Source organism: Haliotis asinina, chromosome 15, assembly GCF_037392515.1.
Source record: "Haliotis asinina isolate JCU_RB_2024 chromosome 15, JCU_Hal_asi_v2, whole genome shotgun sequence".
Classification (NCBI taxonomy): domain Eukaryota; kingdom Metazoa; phylum Mollusca; class Gastropoda; order Lepetellida; family Haliotidae; genus Haliotis; species Haliotis asinina.
In genome coordinates this window covers 3,593,268-3,615,304 of record NC_090294.1, presented here as the reverse complement: position 1 = coordinate 3,615,304, position 22,037 = coordinate 3,593,268, and the positions used below count along the sequence as shown (strand labels likewise).

General features: G+C 37.6%; 1 protein-coding gene across 1 annotated transcript in view; it reads left to right on the top strand.

Moving 5' to 3' along the window:
* LOC137265580 (fibroblast growth factor receptor 2-like) overlaps positions 1–20,168 on the top strand; it is a 33,637-nt gene extending 13,469 nt beyond the window's left edge. Inside the window, exons 3-19 of the mRNA XM_067801000.1 lie at positions 7,652–7,802; positions 8,188–8,312; positions 8,591–8,659; positions 10,417–10,574; positions 10,709–10,832; positions 10,920–11,107; positions 13,104–13,242; positions 13,599–13,786; positions 14,058–14,230; positions 14,389–14,504; positions 14,833–14,943; positions 15,156–15,373; positions 15,736–15,858; positions 16,099–16,169; positions 16,325–16,462; positions 16,664–16,772; positions 16,923–20,168. Coding sequence (XP_067657101.1) covers positions 7,652–7,802; positions 8,188–8,312; positions 8,591–8,659; positions 10,417–10,574; positions 10,709–10,832; positions 10,920–11,107; positions 13,104–13,242; positions 13,599–13,786; positions 14,058–14,230; positions 14,389–14,504; positions 14,833–14,943; positions 15,156–15,373; positions 15,736–15,858; positions 16,099–16,169; positions 16,325–16,462; positions 16,664–16,772; positions 16,923–17,033 — 2,312 coding nt within the window. The 3' untranslated portion in view covers positions 17,034–20,168. The remainder of the gene's footprint in view (positions 1–7,651; positions 7,803–8,187; positions 8,313–8,590; positions 8,660–10,416; positions 10,575–10,708; positions 10,833–10,919; positions 11,108–13,103; positions 13,243–13,598; positions 13,787–14,057; positions 14,231–14,388; positions 14,505–14,832; positions 14,944–15,155; positions 15,374–15,735; positions 15,859–16,098; positions 16,170–16,324; positions 16,463–16,663; positions 16,773–16,922) is intronic.
* The last annotated feature ends 1,869 nt before the right edge of the window (positions 20,169–22,037 follow it).

Below are 22,037 nucleotides of genomic sequence, written 5' to 3'. Positions count from 1 at the left end.
ATTCTAAACAAACTTTTATAGTATGACTGCCATTGGCTCTTTGACTTGATTTGCACCATCCTATCCGGTCAGCAGGTGATTATATAAACTTTCTGGTTCACTTGGATGATTGAGAATTTTCGAAAATCAGTTGAAAGAGGCATTAAAAATAATTATATATAATTCATTTATGAATGAAGTAACACAAAATCCATTAAATTCAATGAATATTCAACAGCTATTTGCATTGTATACATAGGTTTGTATTCATCACTGCAGTTCATATTACTGCAACCTGGCTATGATTACATTATACATAAACTGTTACATATTTGTTGGATAGATAAACAGAATAATTACATCAACATTAATTAGAAAGACACTAGAGAAGAATCATTGAAACTGGTCAAGTTGAGAATATTGAGTTTATTAAAGTGTATAAATTATAATTGATGACGTTGACTACAAGTCCTTTGTTAGTCAATTGGTTTCCGTTTCCCAGGATCATAGTTCACCTGTACAGGCCCATTTGCTGTAAATCTAACTGATACTGAATGTTTATCTTTGCACAATGCTATGTTTATACACCAAAACTCACAGAAAATATGTACCTACAGAAATGTGTAGGTCAGGGTATTTCAGTTGGTTGTAGTTGAACTTGAAGCATCTATTTTTTTTGTCTGAGAATTTTAGTTTTTGTTCAACTTAATTTGTGTAATCGGTTTGTCATTCATCACATGTAAGAACAGATAAGGTGCATGGCATGGTAGGCAGATTTATAATTCATGGATCTCTACAATAAGGCCAACTATATAGATTGTTATGGTTTCTTCCAGCTCTCAAGCTAAAGTTGCCAATAAAATATCATCTTCCAGCCTGGAATCATTTAGACCCATGGAGATGAAATTGGGGGAGGGATTGGGGGGATAACAGGGATATAGGAAGGGCAAGCAGGGGTAATGCTGGCATCTGGTGGTTTGTAAAGGGGAAGTTTCTTTTCCAATGTTTCTCTAGGTCTATGAGTAAACCATTTTGATAACCTGACTTAGGGTTATCAGTACATGAATGTGTATTATAAGGTATTTCCCTTTTTCATAAACATTTCTGATAAATGTTTACCTGTAGGTGTACTTGGTAAGTAACAAGAAATAAAAAAATTGAAACTCTTTCATTATTTGAGAAATTTGTACAGAAAACAATGTGCTGATTCTTCTGCCTGCTGAGAACAAGAGCCAGGAGGTTTCTGGTATTTTAGAATTCTCTGACAAATGCTTGTAGTTTGTTAGGGATTTTGCGAATGATAGGCATACTGTGCATAATAAACATACTTGAACATCCGCCATCACACAGCATCTCAACCTCCTCAACCTAAACTACTATTTTCCTGGCCACTACTTCTGTCTTTGGCCACTACCTACAGATGTATTTATTATGGGTAATCTTAACAGCATCTGAATTTCTGTGACAGCTGGTTATAAGGATTTACCACACAGGCAGATCAAATAATGAATTCTTTGGGTTGATTCTGTCAATCAAGCAGGCTATTTCTCCTTGGTCAAACAGATTGTTTTATTAACACGATGTGCTCTCACATTGAGCAAACTGACAAACATGGGCTTTGAGACAACATTTCATGTGAGGCTTAATTTGGGGGCATCTTCTGACATTCTGCTTGCATTGTACTTCCTCTGCTTGACAGCCAACCCCCCATCCCCCTGCCTTGGCATCGTTGATTACTCCTCCACTATCTTACCTGCAAAATAGAGAAATGCTTTAAGCTTCGATCTTAGGTTCACAGAAGTTTAGTAGCATATACTCTCTCAAGTAAATACATAAAAGGTCTTGGCTGTCAAGTGTTTTTATCGTATGTAATTGTGGTTCTGAATGCTAGTTTGAATATCTTGCTATGTGTGATACAATCTGTGAAATCCTAGTCTATCTAGAAAAGTAGAATTCAGTCTTGTGTAGACAGTTTGTCTCAAAATGAGTCTTTTCCTTCACATTTAGTTATTCATTGTGAGGTAACTGCCCTCAGGCTTGATGTAGATTTTGTTATCAGATGTTTGAAAACAATAAGGACCTGTCATCTCCCTTGCTGCTGGCAACAGGAATACTTTGTAGTCAGTGAGAGTACAACATTTGTAGCTCCAGGCACTCTGTGCTGATTCGTATCATTTCATGGACACACTCGCATGTGATAAGTGGAATTTTGTTTCACCAAAATGACATATGAAAGATATGTTGTTGGATGATGTCTGTTCATGATGACGTTGCTTGCAGAATTCGTTTGTCATAATGCCATATTTTTCATTTAATTATGATTGTGGCAAATATAGGAGAAGCATAAACAAGCTCTGGTTGATTTTTATATCATCTGTGTTGGCTCGTCAGCAAGGAGAAGCACCTTTCACCTGTAATCTGGTCCTTGAGGTCCAGCGATGATGGCATTTCCTGTACGTTATCGGGACCTGACCCAGTTGAAGGAGGCAGTGTCACCTTGGTACATGTATTCTGTTACTAAGGACATACTGACAAGCCCCCAAAGGATCAAGGGTTCAAGACAATTCACACAGATTCATTTATGATTACCAGGTATCCTACTCTACTGCAGAACCAGAAGTTTTGTCATCTAACTATATTAACATTCCGAACACTCTTCAGCAGATTGTGGGAATATTATCAAAGAAAATAATTGCTCTTGTGCTTTAAATTGAATTATAATCTGATAGCACATCATTTTGGGTTCAGGAGAATGGAAAATGGGACATTCTAAAGTAATGAGGGACAATGATTGCAATAAGGAAACAACCAACACTGAACATCATAATCGTTGTATATAAATCCATGTTATGTGTGGAGCACACACCGAACCAGACTGAGGCTTGGTGTGAGGGATACAGCAGGGTAGTGAGTACAAAATGGTTGGTTCCTCTGCATTCCATGTAGGTAAAACGACAGCGCCGGCTCATGAGAAACACATTGCAGCAGGAAATGGCAGCCACCTACTTTAAAGTGCTACATGTATTGTTTGCAAATAGAATTTTGAGCAATGACAGGGTGCGAAATGGGGGTGTTGCTACTTGGGGCAGACTGTGCTCTTACCATTCTGCCGCCTCGTCCCCCTGTCGGTGTGCAAGGAACTAAAACAATATTGAATGTTTTCGCATTCTGAAAAAATGGCGACTGTGTTGTACTTCAGTAATTGTTAGGTGGACATGATCTGTTGAAATGGAGAAAAGTTCAGTGCGAACGTTTTTGAGTGTTTTGGAGACATGGGGCCTGATAGTTTTGTTAAGGAAACTGTTGTGAAAGAAATATTTTAGTAGTCCCTTGTGAATATTTTATGTCAGGATATGGGAAATTCATTGTTTTCTTTATACTAAGTGTTTATTGAGGGTTGAAAACTTCATGTATTTGGGAAGAAATGTTATTAAAAATTAGAATTGTTGAAGGTAAGCTTTATGTAAATGTTACATCTGTTGTCAGAGGTTGAGATGGAATGAACTACGTCTTTTTACATGAAAAGAGGTCTTATACCACAAAAGCATCATATCATGGGGGACAGCCACCATTTTGACCCAAGATGGATTAACAAAGCTTCTGATTGCCACAGGACTGAAATTTATATGGAGCACCAGATCATCCCCAGGATGAACAGTAAATAGTTGTAAAAGTCGGTGGTCAATTGATGCGACCTTAATTTATTAGTCGTCTCTCAGGCTGGATGGGGCTGTAAGATGGACATCAGGTGACAATGATACCTGTTTGAATGTCAAGGTCGTGGATGAGTGAATCTGGACAATGATGGTTTCATGCAAGTGAGCAAGAGTGTGGGAGTGAGGGTATGTGACCAGTGATGGTGATCCATTTTTATCACCACAATATACAGGAAGTTGGCAGTGACACCTGTTGGCCCTGAGTGTTGTTAATCTCAATGGCCAGCCCGTTAGAGTGTCCCTTTGTTGGGTTTCCTTGAGTACCAGAGAGTTTTATTGTCCCTTGGAACATGATCATACAATTACAGGAAGGAAAACTTTATTCCATGATATTAGTCCCTGCTAAAAAATGATTAATTCAGACAAAAAACTCACAGGGAAGGTATATAAAGAACTTTGTGACACTTCATTGACACATTTCCAATTTATTCATCAGAAAGAAACATAATGGTATTCATCCATTGCCTTCACTTACGCATTGTCACTCAATTATCTAATGTCGTAGGCCAAGAATACAACAGCAATGCCATCTGGTGTCTGTTTAGAGAGGTACGGGATGCAGCTGATAGTTTGCGAGGACTTTCACCATAGGTCACTGAACAGGTACACATACTCGGAACATAACCCTGGGAGTTTTCCTCCCTGTGTTGATAAAAGCACAGATAGATATATCACAATTCTGTAGTAAAACTTCTTAAACACAGGCCTAGGGTGGATGTGAATCGACAGTTTTGAATTCAGTGATGGGCATCTCCTAGTTGTGAATTGCTCAGCAGTCAACCATGGACTATGACAATTTGCAGACACTGAGTAATGGGATTCTGGAGAGGGTTTTTCCTCCTGTATGTGGTCTCTTTACCCCAGACAATCCATGGATGCACATCGTGGCACATGAATACATGTGTATCCTAAGTATTAAGGACAGATGTGCACAGAAATAATGATTATGATGTTTCACATTATTGCCTTGATGGTTGCTGAACGGAAGCCAGGAGAACCTGAAGGCGTGGGAGCATTAAAAAATTGTTAATGTCTCTTTTAGCAGAGAGAATAGGAATAATTACAGGAAAATATTACAGATGAAATTTGCTTAATTCAATTTAAACATTAGAATTTGAAGAGAATGAGGAGACTGTTTTGTTTGATTGGTAATATGTGTTTTCATGGGAATGGAAATTTGCAATTCTTTAGGATTTATTAACTTTTATAAGTGTTTCACTTGAATTGGTTTTGGATCAAAGGGTTTGAAATATAGTGGACAATTGAATTGTGTCTTAATACATTATATATTGTGTCTGATGCATATGCCTTGAGGAGTATTCATTATGTTATTGCTGGGGGATAGGTTTGCTTGTCTTGATGTGAGAACCACATTCTTACCAGGACTCTGCTATAAACCTTGGAACACCTTTATATAAATACTGACAGAAATCCTTCATGTTTGTTAGTTTTTGTAACACGCCTATCAAAATGAGGAATCAGATACGAATTTGCCCGATCGTGTGTGCAAAATAACAAGGGCATATAACGTATTGTGGGAAAAAAGGTGCACTTGATGCTGAACTTCAAAGTGCATCTGGGGTGTATTGCAACAGATGTCATAATAACCTCTGTTGCAACAAGTATGTGTTTGGCTCTTCCTTCCTCCTCCCTGTATGCAATCTGTTCCCTTTACGAGATGATCATTGTTTAGGCTGGGGATTAGGTTACACAGATAGTAATTGCAGAGATTTGAACTTGCATTCTGTATGGATGTCAAGTTAAAGATGTCGTGTTCTCCCCACCACCATTTGAGCCAGTGTTTGTGTGGTTGTATTGTGATGCTTGTATAGTGGACAATTGTGGTATTTCTTTCATTTTAAATATTGTGCAGTTGTAAAAGGCTTTGGCTCATTGGACTTTGGGCTTTGAGAAATGTTGTGATATAAAATGCTGATGACAATATTGTATGGTAGTTAAGGTTAAGTGTGTTATGATTAAGTCATGTCCTTTTCAGTTGAATTGCCAACATTTCTGCAGAGCGATATAGTATTTATTATTGTTCAGATCCCATAGTATCAGTGTAGTTGTAAGTGAAATGCAACAAATTAGAAATTTTCATATATATATGAAAATGAATATTTAGGCTTGGTGCTTGCAATGCAAAAATTTTCAACACATCAGTGTGACTGTTAGCACTGCAGTCTCTGCTGATTATCAACAATTTCTCGTCTAATGCCTCCATTACCTGATTTTGTGTGTTTCCATTGTGTGTGCTGAGGTGAATGTGGAATGTCACAAGTCTCAGGTAGGGTTCCCCTAAACAAAGTTCTAGCACACAGATACCTGCCAGCAGTGTTTGTCCGTCTGCTCACAGAGGGCTAGCAGCGGCCATGTTGACATTGATACGGAGGGTGGACTTCTATTGGACTCAATTTGGGCCTTGGAATTCAACAAGGACGGAAGAAATACATGTTTATTTATGGATATGAATTTCTTTTGTTTCCATGGTAATGCCAGTGATGGTTGTGTGGAATCAGTTGTCACTAAAAGGCAGATCTGGAAACTAGTTCGAAATGTTTAAATTGGATCCATTTGGTTTACGTTTTAAGTGAAAAATGTTTATGTGAAATAAACAAACTGGATAAAGCTGTCTCCCTTCTTCCAGACATGGTTGTCCATGGATAGAACTATGTGCTGAATTTTGCATCATCCTTCCTGTTTCACTGTGTATGTTCCTGCGATCATATCTGGACTTTCCTAAATGCTTCTCTTTATGAACAGGATCACCACCTTTAGAAACTTTGTGAATGAATTGCGAGCCAATTTTCCTAGTTGCTGACTTCCACTAAAATAAGCTGTTTACTGTGGCATGGGTTATCACACTATCGATAAAATTTGCTCAATCTGTAAGAATATCAAGTCGTAACTTAAAATATTTCTGGACATTAAACCTATCTTATCTCCAAACCTGCCTACACTGTTTTTTATCCAGGATTCCAGGTGTGTTTTTAATGCCTTATCATCCTATTTTAGAAAATGAGCTACCAATTGAAATCCAAGTCATTTCATAACTAACAGTGATATATTGACTCGTATCGCAGTGGTAAGAAGCATGCAGTAGGCAATGATAATTACAAAGCATATCTACACAGCAAATGAGAAAATGCCATGTATTTAATTGATAGAAACCTGTCATTGAGACATGACAGATGAGTGTTATTTAGGCAGTATGAAAAATAATTTCGTAAAGTGAAGATACCTCAATGATAAGAAGGAGCAATAAAATGCAACGAGTTATGTCGGGTGAATAAATTCATAATTATAGTTATTTTATAATAAATATTTGTATGTTACGTAAACTGATTTAGACAAGCAAATCAGAATTTAATTTAGTCTTGTAGATTTGCAAAAGGAGTTTGATCCATTAAGACTTGTAAAAGTTCAATAGGTGTAACATTTACTATACCACATGACAATGGATATGTTGTAAATTAATTGATAATACAAGTATGATAAATCATAGTCATTGAAAAGAATGCACACAGGAAATTGACAATTAAGAGGACTGTCAAGATTTGTGCTTATTAGTGTTATCACTCATGGCCAACCTGTAAACCTTCCAAAAACCTTGTTCTGTTTGAAGTGTCAGACTGGGTTATCTGCCCTTGTTGAAATCATAACTTGATAGCTTATCTTTACAGGGACAGAACTGTCCATTTGATACAAGAGTTGTCAGTTTACTGATAAATATGACATGATACTCAGATAGGAAGCCCCCACAGATTGCACTCAACATTCACAACTGAAGGAGATGAACATAAATAGAGATATCTCGTAACAGCTTTTCCCTATTGAATCATGGGTATTTCTGCAAAATTTACCTTATTTTAGGCAATTGTTTTACATTTTCAAACATGAATAGTCAACTGAACTTGAAAGCTGAGATTTCTATATTGTATCAATATATATTTCAGTGCGACCCTACTTTAGGAAGCAGCCGGAGACTGTCTTACAACACATCATTGGTGAAACCATCAAGCTACGGTGTCGAGTTCGAGGCCATCCCAAACCTTTTCTAACATGGTACAAGGGTGACAAGCTCATTGACCATACCAGTAATGAAAGGTAATACAAGTGAGACTGATGTTTGCCAAAAGTAGAATTTCTCTGCATTTATGCATTTAACAAGTTTGGCAAGTCACTCAGGGTCGACATAATGAATCGGATGGCCAGATTTTGTGTCTCTGTTGATGCTTGCTATTATTTATCAATTACATCAATGACCGCATCAGTCACTGGATTGTAAGGCTCAAACTCGCATACCAGCCAAAACATTCACATGAGTTCTCCTTTGGATAGACAGGTTATGTGACAGTGCTGGCTGCATGCCACAGATGGTGTGAACTGTCGCCAGTCATAGGTTTGTGTGGTTGAGTCTAGGTTGTCTGCAGGTCAGGTAGTTACTGCTCTCTAATGGATCCTGTTACTAATTGTTTTTTGTGACATTTAGGGTGACAGTGAACCGCTATGCGTTGGTCATTGAAGACGTACAACCAGAGGACGAAGGACGGTATGCATGTCACGGACAGAACCAACATGGAGAGGTTTGGGGAAACTTCACCCTTAAAGTGCGCAGTAAGTATCTAGACATGGAAAATGTAAACTTGTTGGCTACTGGTTACTCCACCACTCACAAACTAACAATGTGAAAGAACATGATATTTTGTAATGGGAAGCATTTAATTAAAAAATTGGGAAGATGATTTTTGTGTAGAAAAAGCAAGGGAAATTTCTGTGTTAATTATCAATGAAATGTATTGTAATTCATTGCCAGGTATTGACATTCAAGCACAAATGTTGATGTATATATGTGCCTTACGATTTTTCACAATGTTGTCATTTTTTTTTTGCAGACACAACAAATTTTGATGACTACGAAAACGATTATGAAACTGATTATGTTAATGAACCGCAAATTCCTGGTAAGTACTTCTGTGTTTGTTTCAATATATTTATTCATAATGCTTAATAGATATCTTGTGTAATGAAGTTAGTAATTTTGCTTTAAATATTCTGAAGACTGGTCAGTCTCCGTCTGTGTGTGAAGGTTTCAATTAGACCTAGTGATGAAAAGAGAGGCATGTTATAAGTAGTCTGCAGGAAGATAGCATGTAACAGGATATATGATAGGTGAATGAGAGAGCTTCCAGCTTATCACGTGGCTCGGTAAGCCCAGGGGAGGGAGTACAGATAAGGGTTTCCACTCGATTTGGGCCCAATTTGATGGAAGAGAGAGAGCTTATCAAAATATGGTCCAGTTGAAATCCCAGAGGTGACATAACATAGTTATCTCCTCTTTATCAAATCCACCCGATCCAAACCTATACTACTTGGGCAGTTAATGCAGTTCAAACATTATCCATGTATAATTTTTTGAAAGGATTAAAATATGTTGCATGAAGGAGTGAAGTTTATGTAGATATGGTGTATATTGAATTTGCTAGGAAATACCTTTGATTTGCAATAAGATTTGAAAGATAATTACTTGTAGGGCAGATAAATAAATTTTGGGTGATGAAAATGATTTTGAATCTAATGGCTACAGGCAGATATCTGAGAAACATGGCAGGATAATCTGGAAAAGAACAGTACATGACTATGTTTCTGCCATAGAAAATCTTAACAACATTTGTGCTCTGAAGTTAAGGAGGGCAATTTAACAGTTTTCTGGCAAAGTGATGGTGCATGGAAAGAGACCAGAGTCTCTGTTCAGCACTCTAGCCTTTGATGCGGGATATGAGAAATGAAACGCGATTGATCAGCTAGAGTCCTTCTGCCAGTAGTAGCAGACGGCATTTCCTTTCATGATGGCTGAATAACAGTTGCCACCAAACATCAACTTGCTGAAAGCAGTCTTTGTTAGTTTCAAAACATTACCTGAAATTATTTGTGCAAGTGCACATCTCTCGTCAGTCATGGGGGAAAGCCTGTCAGTACTTCCTGTTCTAACGATTGCATTTGAGTTTTTGGCTTTTTTTATTGTTTAGAACTTTGCATTAGAAACAGGGATTATTTTTTTTATTTTTACTTTAGAAATCATCTGTGAAATTGAGGGCTAAACATGTCAATGGTTTAGAATGGTTGCTGATGGGTTGATATTAAAAGCATATGTAAAAGAATTCAACACCATGCAACCTGCGGAATAGCCTATTTCTAAACTTCTCGAAACCAAAAAAACACCATCCAATCAAATCCCATCTGAAAAGGAAGAAAAATGAGCAGAACCATCAAAAAGTAGAAACGCTGGGCTGAGCTGCTAATTTGAAGGCAGCTGCTTTTAATTTAGTCTCCATCGGTAGAAATGTAGGCCCTGACGGATAATGAAGAGGGAAGGCAAGTTAGTACAAGGGGCAGAAGGCAGGATGCAATAGGGTCTACTGGCAGTAGATCAAGATGGCCACCAGCAGGGTCGCACAAAATAATCTTTCAGAATAAATCTTATCTAAATAAATGTTACAAGGTGAAGGATAAGAAATACTTGCTGGAGATTTGAAACTGTGGAACGTTCATATGTAAGTGTTAAATTTTGTGTTAGAGGACATGTTCAAGTGAAAGGAGCTAGCTGATATTGCATTGCAAAATGAGCCTCCCCCATTTTGATTATTCAAGAAATATGTATACTCAGAAATGTTTTTCATAACTGTTCTGAGGTACAGAAGGTGTAATTCTTCTTTTGTAGGAAAACCAACATGGGCAAGGAAAAAAGAAGACATGAAGGATATAGCAAAGCCAGCTAACTCTTACGTCGACTTCAAGTGTCCTGCAGTTGGAAAACCCAAGCCCGACATAGAATGGCTCTTTGAGGGTAAACCCTTCAAACGAAACACATCTGGCCAGGTGAACATATGTCAATATATATATATTTAATTGTGCATATTATCAATTAAGTGCAATTTAAAACATTGCTGAAGTGATGTAAAGGAAACAAAAAAATCCATTATTAGTGCTTGATGTGGGTTTTTAAATTCCAGATGTCCATGAAGGGATACAAGCTGACCCTTGGTGATCTGGTCCCTCTTGACAGTGGGAAGTACACGTGCATTGTCAGTAACATCCACGGCTCCATCAACTGGACATATACATTACAAGTTGTCCGTAAGTAGAATTACCTCCTACAATTAACACCTAAGTATTTTCACACCTTTAGCATTATGTATATAATGCATTTTGTGTTAATTTCAGAGCGCCTTCCACATGCTCCAATTATTAAAGGGCCAAAGAATCAAACTGTAGTGGTCGGAGAAACAGCTGTTTTCAACTGCAGGATTTTGCTGAGTGACCTTCACCCTCACATACAGTGGCTGAGACATTACATGGTCAATGGCTCGTATACCACACCTGAAGGGGACCCCTATGTAAATGTTCTACAGGTAAGGGTACTAATTCAACTTACAACCAAATTTAATATTTTTTTTTCAAATCTTGTTCTATATCATTTTCTGTTCTGGTTTAGTTTGTTTTGTAGAGATTTCCAAAAGGTTAAAATGTTGATGTTATACAGAAAGATGTAGAAATAATTTTGTGCTAAGAGTAGAACTTCATATTTATTCACACCTACCTAAATTCAGCATAGGTTGTATCAACAAGATTGTTGTTATCGAGTTTGACATTAAGACGAGCCTGTTATAATTCCCTCTCTATTTTTGCTCTCTTCAGACTCAGGTAAGACTGCAATGTTGGCCAATTGAGTTTTGATGTTGTGGCATTTGTGCCAGTACCAACGTTGTAGTGGGTCGTTGGCGCTGTCGGAATGATCCTAGAATGTTGATGAGATGAATGACTGATGACCTTATACAGAAATATGACTAGCTCAAATGGGAGCAGTCAAGGCGCCAACTTGTCGTCATATGATACATAATGTACATTTTCCTAACAATTTATTTTGAACATTTTTTAACATCATTTGAAATCAGAAACATTCCTAAAAACATTAAAATCCAAACCCAAATGATAAATTAATAAAATAATTTAATGATTAGTGTTTATGAAATCTGTTCTGATTCTCCTCATTTAGGGACCATTTGAAAACTATTTAGATTAAATCTTTGATTATGTCAAATGCCTGTTTTTTAAAATTACTACAACAACATCGTGACAAGATGGCGCAGCATGTGATGAATGAACATGGTCTCTCTTACAGCTTGGCATAGAACCTGACAACGTGATAGAGCAGTCTAGTTGTCTTAACGTCCGTCTTTGTCCATCTAGTTCGTCTGTCTAGCATATATAGTACAACATTATATGGCCTCTGCGACCACATCAGCACATTCACTAGTTGCACTATTAACTTCATCTTGCACTTTCAGGAATCCAGCCCTCGGAATGTTGCACCTAGCTCTGTTTCTATCAAGGGAGAGCCTAAACCCCCATTTTGTACTCATAAATACTACTTTTTTACACTCTTATAATAAATGTTACACACTACTGCTTCATGTTTTTTTGTTTTTTTTTTAAGGATAGTATCGATTCCATCCCTTGATAGGATAGTACTGGTTTTGTACTTTCAAGTAACGTTAATTACATAATTACATTGGCAGTATTACTTTTTTATTTCGATATATTTAATGGCATATGCAATTATTATATCTGCCAAAGGTGTGCTTTATGATTGCTATGTTTTTTCTCTCTCCAGTGGGTATTATATACCATTTTCTCAGTGAAACCCTATTTTTTGTTATGATTTCTTTTTATGATGCAAATAGCCAAATTAGCCACATCGTCCATATTGATAAGAAAGATCACAAGAATAATTTGGTAGGATAAGTAGACAGTGAGGGCTCCTTGATAGAAATTTTGAAAATGACCATTTTAATCCCATTTGAATTGCAGCATCAATAGCATGAGGGTACGCAAGTGTTTGGGTACCCCCTGTGTTCTAACCACAATGTTTCGACATAGACAATGTTAACCGCTTGTCCCATGTCTGTCTCCCATCTGCATGTGTAGACACATGGACTTTGCCGCACACAGATTGTTGCACACATGCACTTTTAACAACAAAAACATTTTTTTATAAAAGCTGTGCTGAGTGATTTCATAAATTTTGGACTAAAAATTGGATGTAATTATGACTAGGAATATTATGGATAGCAACTTCTATATTACACAGTGTTATATAGTGTTATCCACAATATTTCTTGTTATAAGATATTGTATAACACAGTTATAACAGACTCTACTACAGTTAAGAATTAAGCCTACTCAGTGTAGAATAATTTCCACCGCAAAATATCATTTAGTGATGAATATTTTTTAACCCTATTGTTGTTCAGGTTTATTAAGGTGGTGGTCGTTTACTCACACAATCCTTTCCTGGTAGCTGGTTTTGGAATGCATGATTTTAACAATTATATATTTTTTCAACAGATGTCAAACGTAAACACATCAGAACCAGAGCAGTTGGTTCTACACAATGTGGACAAAGAGACTGCTGGGTGGTACACTTGTGTTGTACAAAACAGCATTGGCATCGAATATGGCTCAGCATGGCTTAAGGTTATAGATGGTAGGTATTGCGAAAACATGGATCTTTTCTCATGTAATATTATTATAACCTTGGTCAGTGAAACAAGGTTTCTATTCTCAGCTCCTTGGGGAGAATACAGCTTAATAGTTCAGTATATTATTCCTTCATGTGATGGCTTATCACAGGACACTTGTGATCGGACTCTTGGCTAAAAGCTTGTTCCTCATTACATCCACACCGATTCCTCAGGTGAAAGCTGGAATATTGACAGGTGTCTTGTCATTCACTCCCTCGCTCACTCCAATGAATGGAATTTAGTATGTGATAGATACTTCAGATGTGATATATTGTTCATATGTTGCTCTTTCATTGTCAATTTATTGTTTGAATTTTAGAGCATCCAGTGAGTCAGTCATCAGTGGGCCTTGACGTGGAACAACCCATGACCGTCCCAATGATAGCAGGGGGGTCTGTCATCAGCATCGCAATTGTCAGTATCAGCATTGGCATCATCGTCTTCTGGTTCCGTCATAAACGGCGTCTTAGTATGCCATACAAGAAGCGGGTTATCATTATGAGACAGGTACGAGTCGCTAAAACAACAAAAAATAATATCAGTTGTGTTACAGTGCTAATTACCATTGTAAGTTTAAGCCATGAATCAGGGCTATGATAGGGATGGTGAAAGATGCCTCCTTTCAGTGATGTCTTGACATCATTCAATTTTTGAGAAAATGTGAAATTTTGTCTTGGGTACCTTTTGTACTTGATTAAATGGACAGTTGTTGCAAATTAAATTGTCTTGTTCCTATTATGTTCTTTGAAGTCACTGGACATTTTTTTTTTTTTCGCAGAATGACCTATACTACCCTAACAGCAAGGATCCATATGCAACAGTGCCGTTAATGGTACCCCAAGTACGAATAGAGAACAGCAACTTCACGAGGCGTCGACTATCCTCAGAATTCACGGAAGTTTCAGAGTATGATATCCCACTAGACAAGACGTGGGAATTTCCTAGAGAAAGGTAAATCATGACACTCTGAATTATTCTGTAACTGAGGGGAAACAAGTATTTTCTTATGTAGATTTTCCAAAAAGATGATTGTTAATTTAGATTTTTTTTCTATCTGCCAAGCATGTCTTGTATATTGCAATTTCACTTACATTTTCCTTGACTTTCAGACTCGTCTGTGGAGAAAGACTTGGAGAAGGGGCTTTTGGTTTGGTCGTCAAGGGTGTGGCACTTGGTATCCAGGGAATGCCAGGAAACACTACTGTTGCTGTTAAAATGTTAAAAGGTAAATTGAAATTTACAAGTATGATCCCTCTTGTAACATTATGCACAGTATAATGGAGAAGTAATACGCTGTAAGATTATCAATACTGATCTAATACGTATGGTATCACATTATGTATGCACTTGGTTGATAACCAAGTTTATTTGTTTTTTTTAGTGCGTCACCATGGTTGTAGAACAGTGGAACCAACTGCGAATTCCATTTAAGCTACTGCAGTTGTTTTACAATTGGGAAAACAAGGCATTTAAACACAACTGAAGTCTTAATATGCAATATCTTCTTGTATCGATACTCAGTATCTTACTTAAAATATTTTTCCACCCACCAGAGGATGCTACCGATCGCGAGATGACCGATCTGATGCAGGAGATGGAAGTAATGAAGTTCATTGGAAGTCACAAGAACATCATCAACCTCCTTGGATGTTGTACACAGAGAGGTGTGTTTTCAGACACTGCTGCCATGTTGCTGCAGAACCACATATGTCTGCTTGACAATCCAGTGATTGATATTAGGCTGTCATTCTGCTATTACCAGCATAGTTTGATAGATCAAGTTTAATGTGGAATCCAAACTGGGTCACATGGCATGCCATGTATGTTTTCGATAAATACTGTATCAGAAAATTGTATGTCCAGCTTCTTTTTTCAGGTCCCCTCTATGTTATCGTGGAATATGCACCTAATGGAAATCTCCGTGACTTCCTGAAGAAACACCGTCCTCCCAACTCTGGTTACCCTTGCACATCAGGATACGAGCGACCAATCATCAGTGACGAACTGAGTGACTATAAACCACTCACACAAAAAGATTTGATATCATATGCATATCAGGTTGCAAGAGGAATGGAATATCTTGCTACAAAACATGTAAGTCCTGCCAAAAATGCAAAAAAAAGTGATTTGGGGGACCAGTATTTGCTTGGATTTATCCCTGTTGTAAGTGAACTGATGTAGAAATCATTCATTCTGCCATGAGGACTGGCATCACATTCACAATGGCCAGTGACTTCCTGCAAGAACAATATTGTGATGTCATAAACAATATTGTGATGTCATAAACAATATTGTGATGTCATAAACAATATTGTGATGTCATGGTGATGTAAATGTTATATAATGATGCATATACATTTTCTGGTGTTCCCTCTCAAGATTTCACAAGAATATTGCTAAAATTTATGGAAAACATAATGTGTTTATGGTAACTTGCATTTGTGGTTCCTTTTCAGTGTATCCATAGAGATTTGGCTGCCCGAAATGTTCTTGTAACCGATGACTACGTTTTGAAAATTGCCGACTTCGGCCTCACAAGAAACCTGCGTAATGTAGATTACTACAGAAAAACGACAGATGTAAGTATACCAATGTTCATGCTCTTGTAATAGTATCCTTCCTTCACACAATATTTACTTGTTTCTTTAGCTGGGCTTTGTATGACTATGTGATTTTTTGTATAAAATTGGAGGTTGTTCAATACCTTGTATAGGATAGAAATATTTTTAGTAACAATAAATCTTGTTAATGGAAGTAGTATTTTTACTTTCAACCTTGTACGTAAATAATTAACAAATATCAAATACTTTCACTTTCAGGGTCGGTTACCAGTCAAGTGGATGGCACCTGAAGCTCTCTTTGACCGAAAATACACCTCAAAAAGTGATGTGTAAGTATTTAAGGCATTTTGTTCAAGAACCTAGTTTGTGAAACAATTCAGTCCAGTTGTTCATGAAACTACAGTAATACCTTCTTTTTATCAGCCTCTGTTATCTGGTCACATGAACATAGGTATGGTGTTGCATAATCTTCATATTGTTTCAGTTGGTCGTACGGTGTTCTGTTATGGGAGATATTCACACTGGGAGGAAACCCATATCCTTCAGTACCAGTTGAGAAATTGTTTGAACTCCTGCGAGAAGGACATCGGATGGAGAAACCTCCATATGCATCAAATGAAATGTATGTCATTTTAATTTTGTCTTTTTGTGAAAAAGTAATGCTTTCAAAAGAAAAAAAACATCGTTTTCAGTGCATAGAGAAAACACTTAGCAGAAGTAAAGAAACTGCTATATATGTTTTCATGGATTCTCGTAGCATGTTTATTTTAAAGTGTTATACTATATTATATTGTGTTACAAACTTGTATCCCTTGTGTTCCAGGTATGGTATAATGCACAAGTGTTGGCAGGAGAACCCTCAGATGAGACCTTCCTTCCAACAGCTTGTGGTGGAGCTTGATAAGATCCTCACATCCTCACTGAATGAAGAGGTACGTATCATCAAGTCACTGTATTGTAATGTAAATGTAGATTTACTCATTGTTTACCTCAATTATATTCTTCTATAAACTGCTAATGACCAGTTCTTTCAAGGCAACCATGTCTGTATATTGGCTGAAACTTGTTTTCTTTTTTCATAGGCATACTTAGACTTGGAGCCTGTAGATCCACCAATGAGCACGTCAGATAGTCAGTACTCCTCAATGTCACATAGCAGTACGAGCAGTGGAGAGAGCAACACTATCGAGTAGCCACGTGAGTGGTCACGTGATCGTGTGACCTTCCCCAGCAAGGGCAGCGGCTGAGAGGTGCCACGCTACTACTTGTGTGGAGTCGGCCAAATTTTGTAACACTGCGGACTTGGGCTGTGTTATTTGTAAATATACCACACACAGTGTAGGGCAACTATTAGCAATATGCTAATAGATACTACCACTTGTCAATCCGGCCAATGGGAGAAGAATTTGAGAGTGCTAGTTACAATGTATGCAATTCTGGGAGTCTATTTGAAGAAAACTGACATACTGTGCTTCACAGGATTGTGAAAATATATATACCTCGCCATTGAAAGAATGAGGAAACCACAGTCTTCAACTGGAACTTTGGCACTTTGTGTAGTGTCCTGGCAGTCTGTGGACAGGAGATGTTTGTGGACAAGACTATATTCCTTTCAAATTCTTGCTGGAACGTCTCACTGTGACTGAGGGGTGACAGGATGTAAAGAGTACCCCATGAAGAAATGAGTCTGCCCTGAGCTCAGTCATTTACAAAGCTGTTGTGTATATACTTTAGACTGCTCAAGGATATATATTGTTGAGTTGAATTTTATGAGAAATTTATGCTATTATATTGAGTCCAGAGTTAGAGAATGTATATTTTTTAAGTAGACGCAACTCATTGGACTGTGACAACTTAATATTGTCTGTCGTGAGCTTCCAAAATGTGTGCCAATGAAGTGAAAGAACATGGATTGTCTTCCGTCAGTCATTAACATTCATAGTTAATTGTGACTTACATATGTATATTAATGTTAATATTAAGTATTAAAAGCCACCAAAAGGTAAGGACAGACAATCCAACTGCCTCCAGACAAATTAGGGTCAACCATGGGTGTTTGGGGTCAAGGTCAATATTCTATCATTTATGGATTTTAAATAATCAGGAACTTTTTACTAATCTTGACTGTCTAAGCAATGGCAGAATTTACATTAGTATGTTTAATGATGTGAAATGTCTACAAGAAAAAACTTGAATCTCTTGCCAACTTGCATTTATCTGGACCACCGAGAAGCAACTGGATTATTTGTTGCCATCGATGTGCATTTAATCAAACTGCAATTTACATGCATTTTTGTTAGTGTCACTGCCATTTGTTATTGTTTTATGTAAGCATTGGTTGAATGAAATCTATTTTGTCAATGTAACTTTGGTAATGTTTAGTGGAGATTCATGCTAGATGATAGGATTCATTTTCATCTCTTAAAACATTGCATTAAGCTAAACATTAGCAGGCATATCATGACAATAGGCATCAAGTTGTTTTTGTTTTTTCAATAGTGCTTATGGTTCCACACATGTGTTCAGTTGTCATAGTACCAGGTTACCTAGGCAACATGGAAATGGTGCATTATGGGGGTAAATATCAGTTTCATTACCTAAATTATTTAGTCAGCATTCTGACTTGTTGCCTGTTGGTTGCATTATTTCCATGTCTTCCACATGTTTGTTTTGTGAATGTATTTGGCAGGTAATGTCTTTCTTGTGTCACTAATATATATAATGGCAGACAATCATGGGGTGAATTCGAGCCATTTTTTTCGTCTCAATACATGAAATTGTCACTTTTCTGGACAAAATATACAGACAGAACTGAGATTTTTTAACTGCAATGAAACGCATTTTTTTTGGTGTTTTGATGGAATTCTAGAGCTGTGAACACTTCATGTATTTTGTGGTAGTACCATATGCAAAATCTCTGTCTCATTGTCTTCCCTAATGGTAGTATGCTACCGAAAGACATGTATTCTAAGGTCAGAAGATCAACACTCCCAAGAAGACTAAATGTGTATATTTGGATTAAGAGTGTGCTGCAATGCACGTCTGATGTACGGACTAATCGCACCTGTGCTTGATGTGCTCTGCCAGAGCTGTACATGCTTCAAGTACATGTGCTGTTTCCCTTCAACTAGTTGCAGCTGCTACTATACATTAATGCTTTGTATGGGTGTGAATATTTCGTGGCCTAAATGGAGAACCTTTCACATGTGAATATTGAACTCAGCAAGTGTGCATTTACTTGCAGTCCAGCTGAATTAATTGACCTGATCACAGAGAAGATGTGAATTGTTAATATATACTAAATGTGGGATAAAAGGGGCGTCACGCCTGAAGACTTGGACCAGATGAACATGGAACATGTACCTGAAATTGCTTACAGGGAATTTTATTCATGACTTCTATGTTATGAAGATATTCACCACCAAATACCAGTTAGCATTTTACATTATATTCACCAGTACTTGCATTAGAAGTGCAGAATACTACTTTCTGCAAGACATCTTGTAGATGGTTCCTCAGGAAATTGTCACACTGGTTTTTTAAAGTATGAGCTTACAGCTTGTATCATGCAGTTTTATATTTTATTATTGCATTTTATGAATCTCCAACAACTTTTGCTAAATGAGAGTGAAAACCTCAAGACATATGACATTTATTATTTGTGCAAGTTTTTATTGCGCAACTTTTATAATTAATGAAGCAAAAGTTGTTAGAGAACTGGTAAGAAAGGCTTGTTGTTTTAGTATTGGCAAATATGGCCTGTTCTTAATTTTTCAGACAGATTCATTTTTAAAATGGCATAATTTAGCCAGAGAATTTATTTTTTAGCTGAATTTCTAGAAGGTTTAGAAATTCAGAATGGAATAGATATTATAAGTAAGTCTCTTTTGGTTCTTTTATGAGTTGTCCAAATTGTTAAAGATTTAATGTTCATATTGCACTTGTTCAAGTTGTGAATTTTGTGTTCATAAGTCATTGAAGTGTATTGGCACCCTACTGTCATGAATTAATTATCTGAAAGTATTGCAATCTCAGTATTCCATCATTAAGTCATTTGGCAGTTTTATAAAGGTCAGCAGTTAATGATTAATTCTACACAGTTGTTTTGAATATTTGATGTAAATAATTGGGCCTACTTAATATTTTTTTATACTTTATATTAATGTAAATGAATTTGATTCTAGATGCCATGTAACTGAGGTTTGATTGATGAAATTCTGAAACAAGCTAAACCAATTGACACCATCCTATCATCACACTGTTGGTCTAATGTAATATATTTGTACAATTGTTGTAAATTAGAAAAATAAAACTCAATCTGTAGATTACTTGGAGTGTTGTGTCATTCTAAGGAGTTGTCACTAGCTGCATGGTATGTGTGGCTGCCTCTCTTGGGATCTGGTTTGATCCCAACAGAAATTCACCCCTCAGTGACGGGGTAGCCTTGTGGTTACAGTATTTGCTCATCAGACAGACTCGTGTTTGATTCAGCACAGGGGGCCAATATAAGAAGCTATTTTTTGGTGCCTGCCATGATGTGGCTGGAATATCACTTAGCGTAACAGAAAAATATGTTCATTTACCACTGGGTATATCAACCTAGCCCACTTGCAAGAAATGTTGTTAGGGCATATTTAATCAGGATTCCTTGATGTGACTGGCCCACTAGCCTGTGGCTAGTGAACATCCAATCCTTAGGCCCAGTGACTAGTGAATTTCCATGGGGTCATTTTGTAAATCATTTCTCTGACTTGTTAGGTTACATAATAAACCTTTTATCATGCAAGATTATGGACCGATTCAAATTTTCTTCATATTAGAAGCATAATTCTGACACCAGGAACCATGTGACACACATTCAAATTTCTGGCTATTGTATTATTTAGTTGTTAGCAACTTTAGGGGCCTGACTGGCTATCATAGTTAGGAAACTGTTTCGCAGACTGCTCGCGAATCTGACCAGAATCTCTCCATGCACCTTTTTAGGCAAGTCTTCTTGGGCCTTATCGACTTGTGAAAGAAGTAGCCGAATAGAGGTTAAAACCTGTCTTGTGACAGGGAATATTTCGGCAGCTCAGACGGGGTTGTGGCCATGACCGACACTAGCAAAGTATTTGCTTTCAAATCATGGCAGCATTTTTCGTATAACTTGGATAGATAATTCTTACCACAAACCACCCACGTCAGGATTTCGGGGTAAAATGTGCCTCTGTAACCTGCTGGGTCAAACAAGGACGGGATTCGATCTGGCTGATTGTCTGCCAAGGCTTACCATCGAGGTGCATCTTCCTGGTATTGATTTGGCCTGGTTGTCCAGTCCATATGCAGCAAAATATATGATTTATAGCTTTCTGCTTATATATAGATGGGGTAGCCTATTGGCCAAAGCGTCTACTTGTAACGTGACACGGGTTCGATTCCCCACATGGTACATTCTGTGAAGCCTATTTCTGGTGTCCCCCTGTGATTTTGCTAAAAGCGGCGTACAACCATACTCACCCACTGTATATAAAACGGAATACTGACAACTGTGACGGTCTCGCTCGGACGACCTTTCAGTTAACCCCTGCGACTATACATCGGGTTCTTTCGAATTATGAAAAACAACCCATCACGGGATTCGTTATTCTTTGACCGTCTGCTAAACAACTACAGTATAATGTGTTTAAATACACAGCAGCAGGAGTACTGGTGTTACACGGAAAACGAATGCGCCGTTCGCTTCACGCTCCCAACAACTGACCACAACCAGGGAGAACAGAAGCCGTAGATTATCACTTCCAAAACCTTCCAAATCCATCATCAATAGTCCCGGAAGCACCAATGTGCAGTCTATGAAGTTGTACCTACAAATAATGCTCCTTGCAACGAGAAGCCTTTCTGATATCGTCAGGATGGTATTTAATGAGCAGACGACCGTCCGCCGATTACCTTCCGCCAACACGGCAATCAACCTATCAGATTGTTTGTTTATTCTCGAATAACCGAAACAAAAATATTTGGTCAGTACATCACCCGCCGACAGAAGCGACGAGAAATGGAGCAATAATTCACCGACAACTGACTAAAGGTACTGCTGGAATTACGATCACGCGCACACAGGTTGATGGCAGATATATGGCCCACCGTCACCGGTCGCATATGGAATGATGGGTATATATACACATGGGTAGGGAAGTATCAGTCTAGTCATGGAC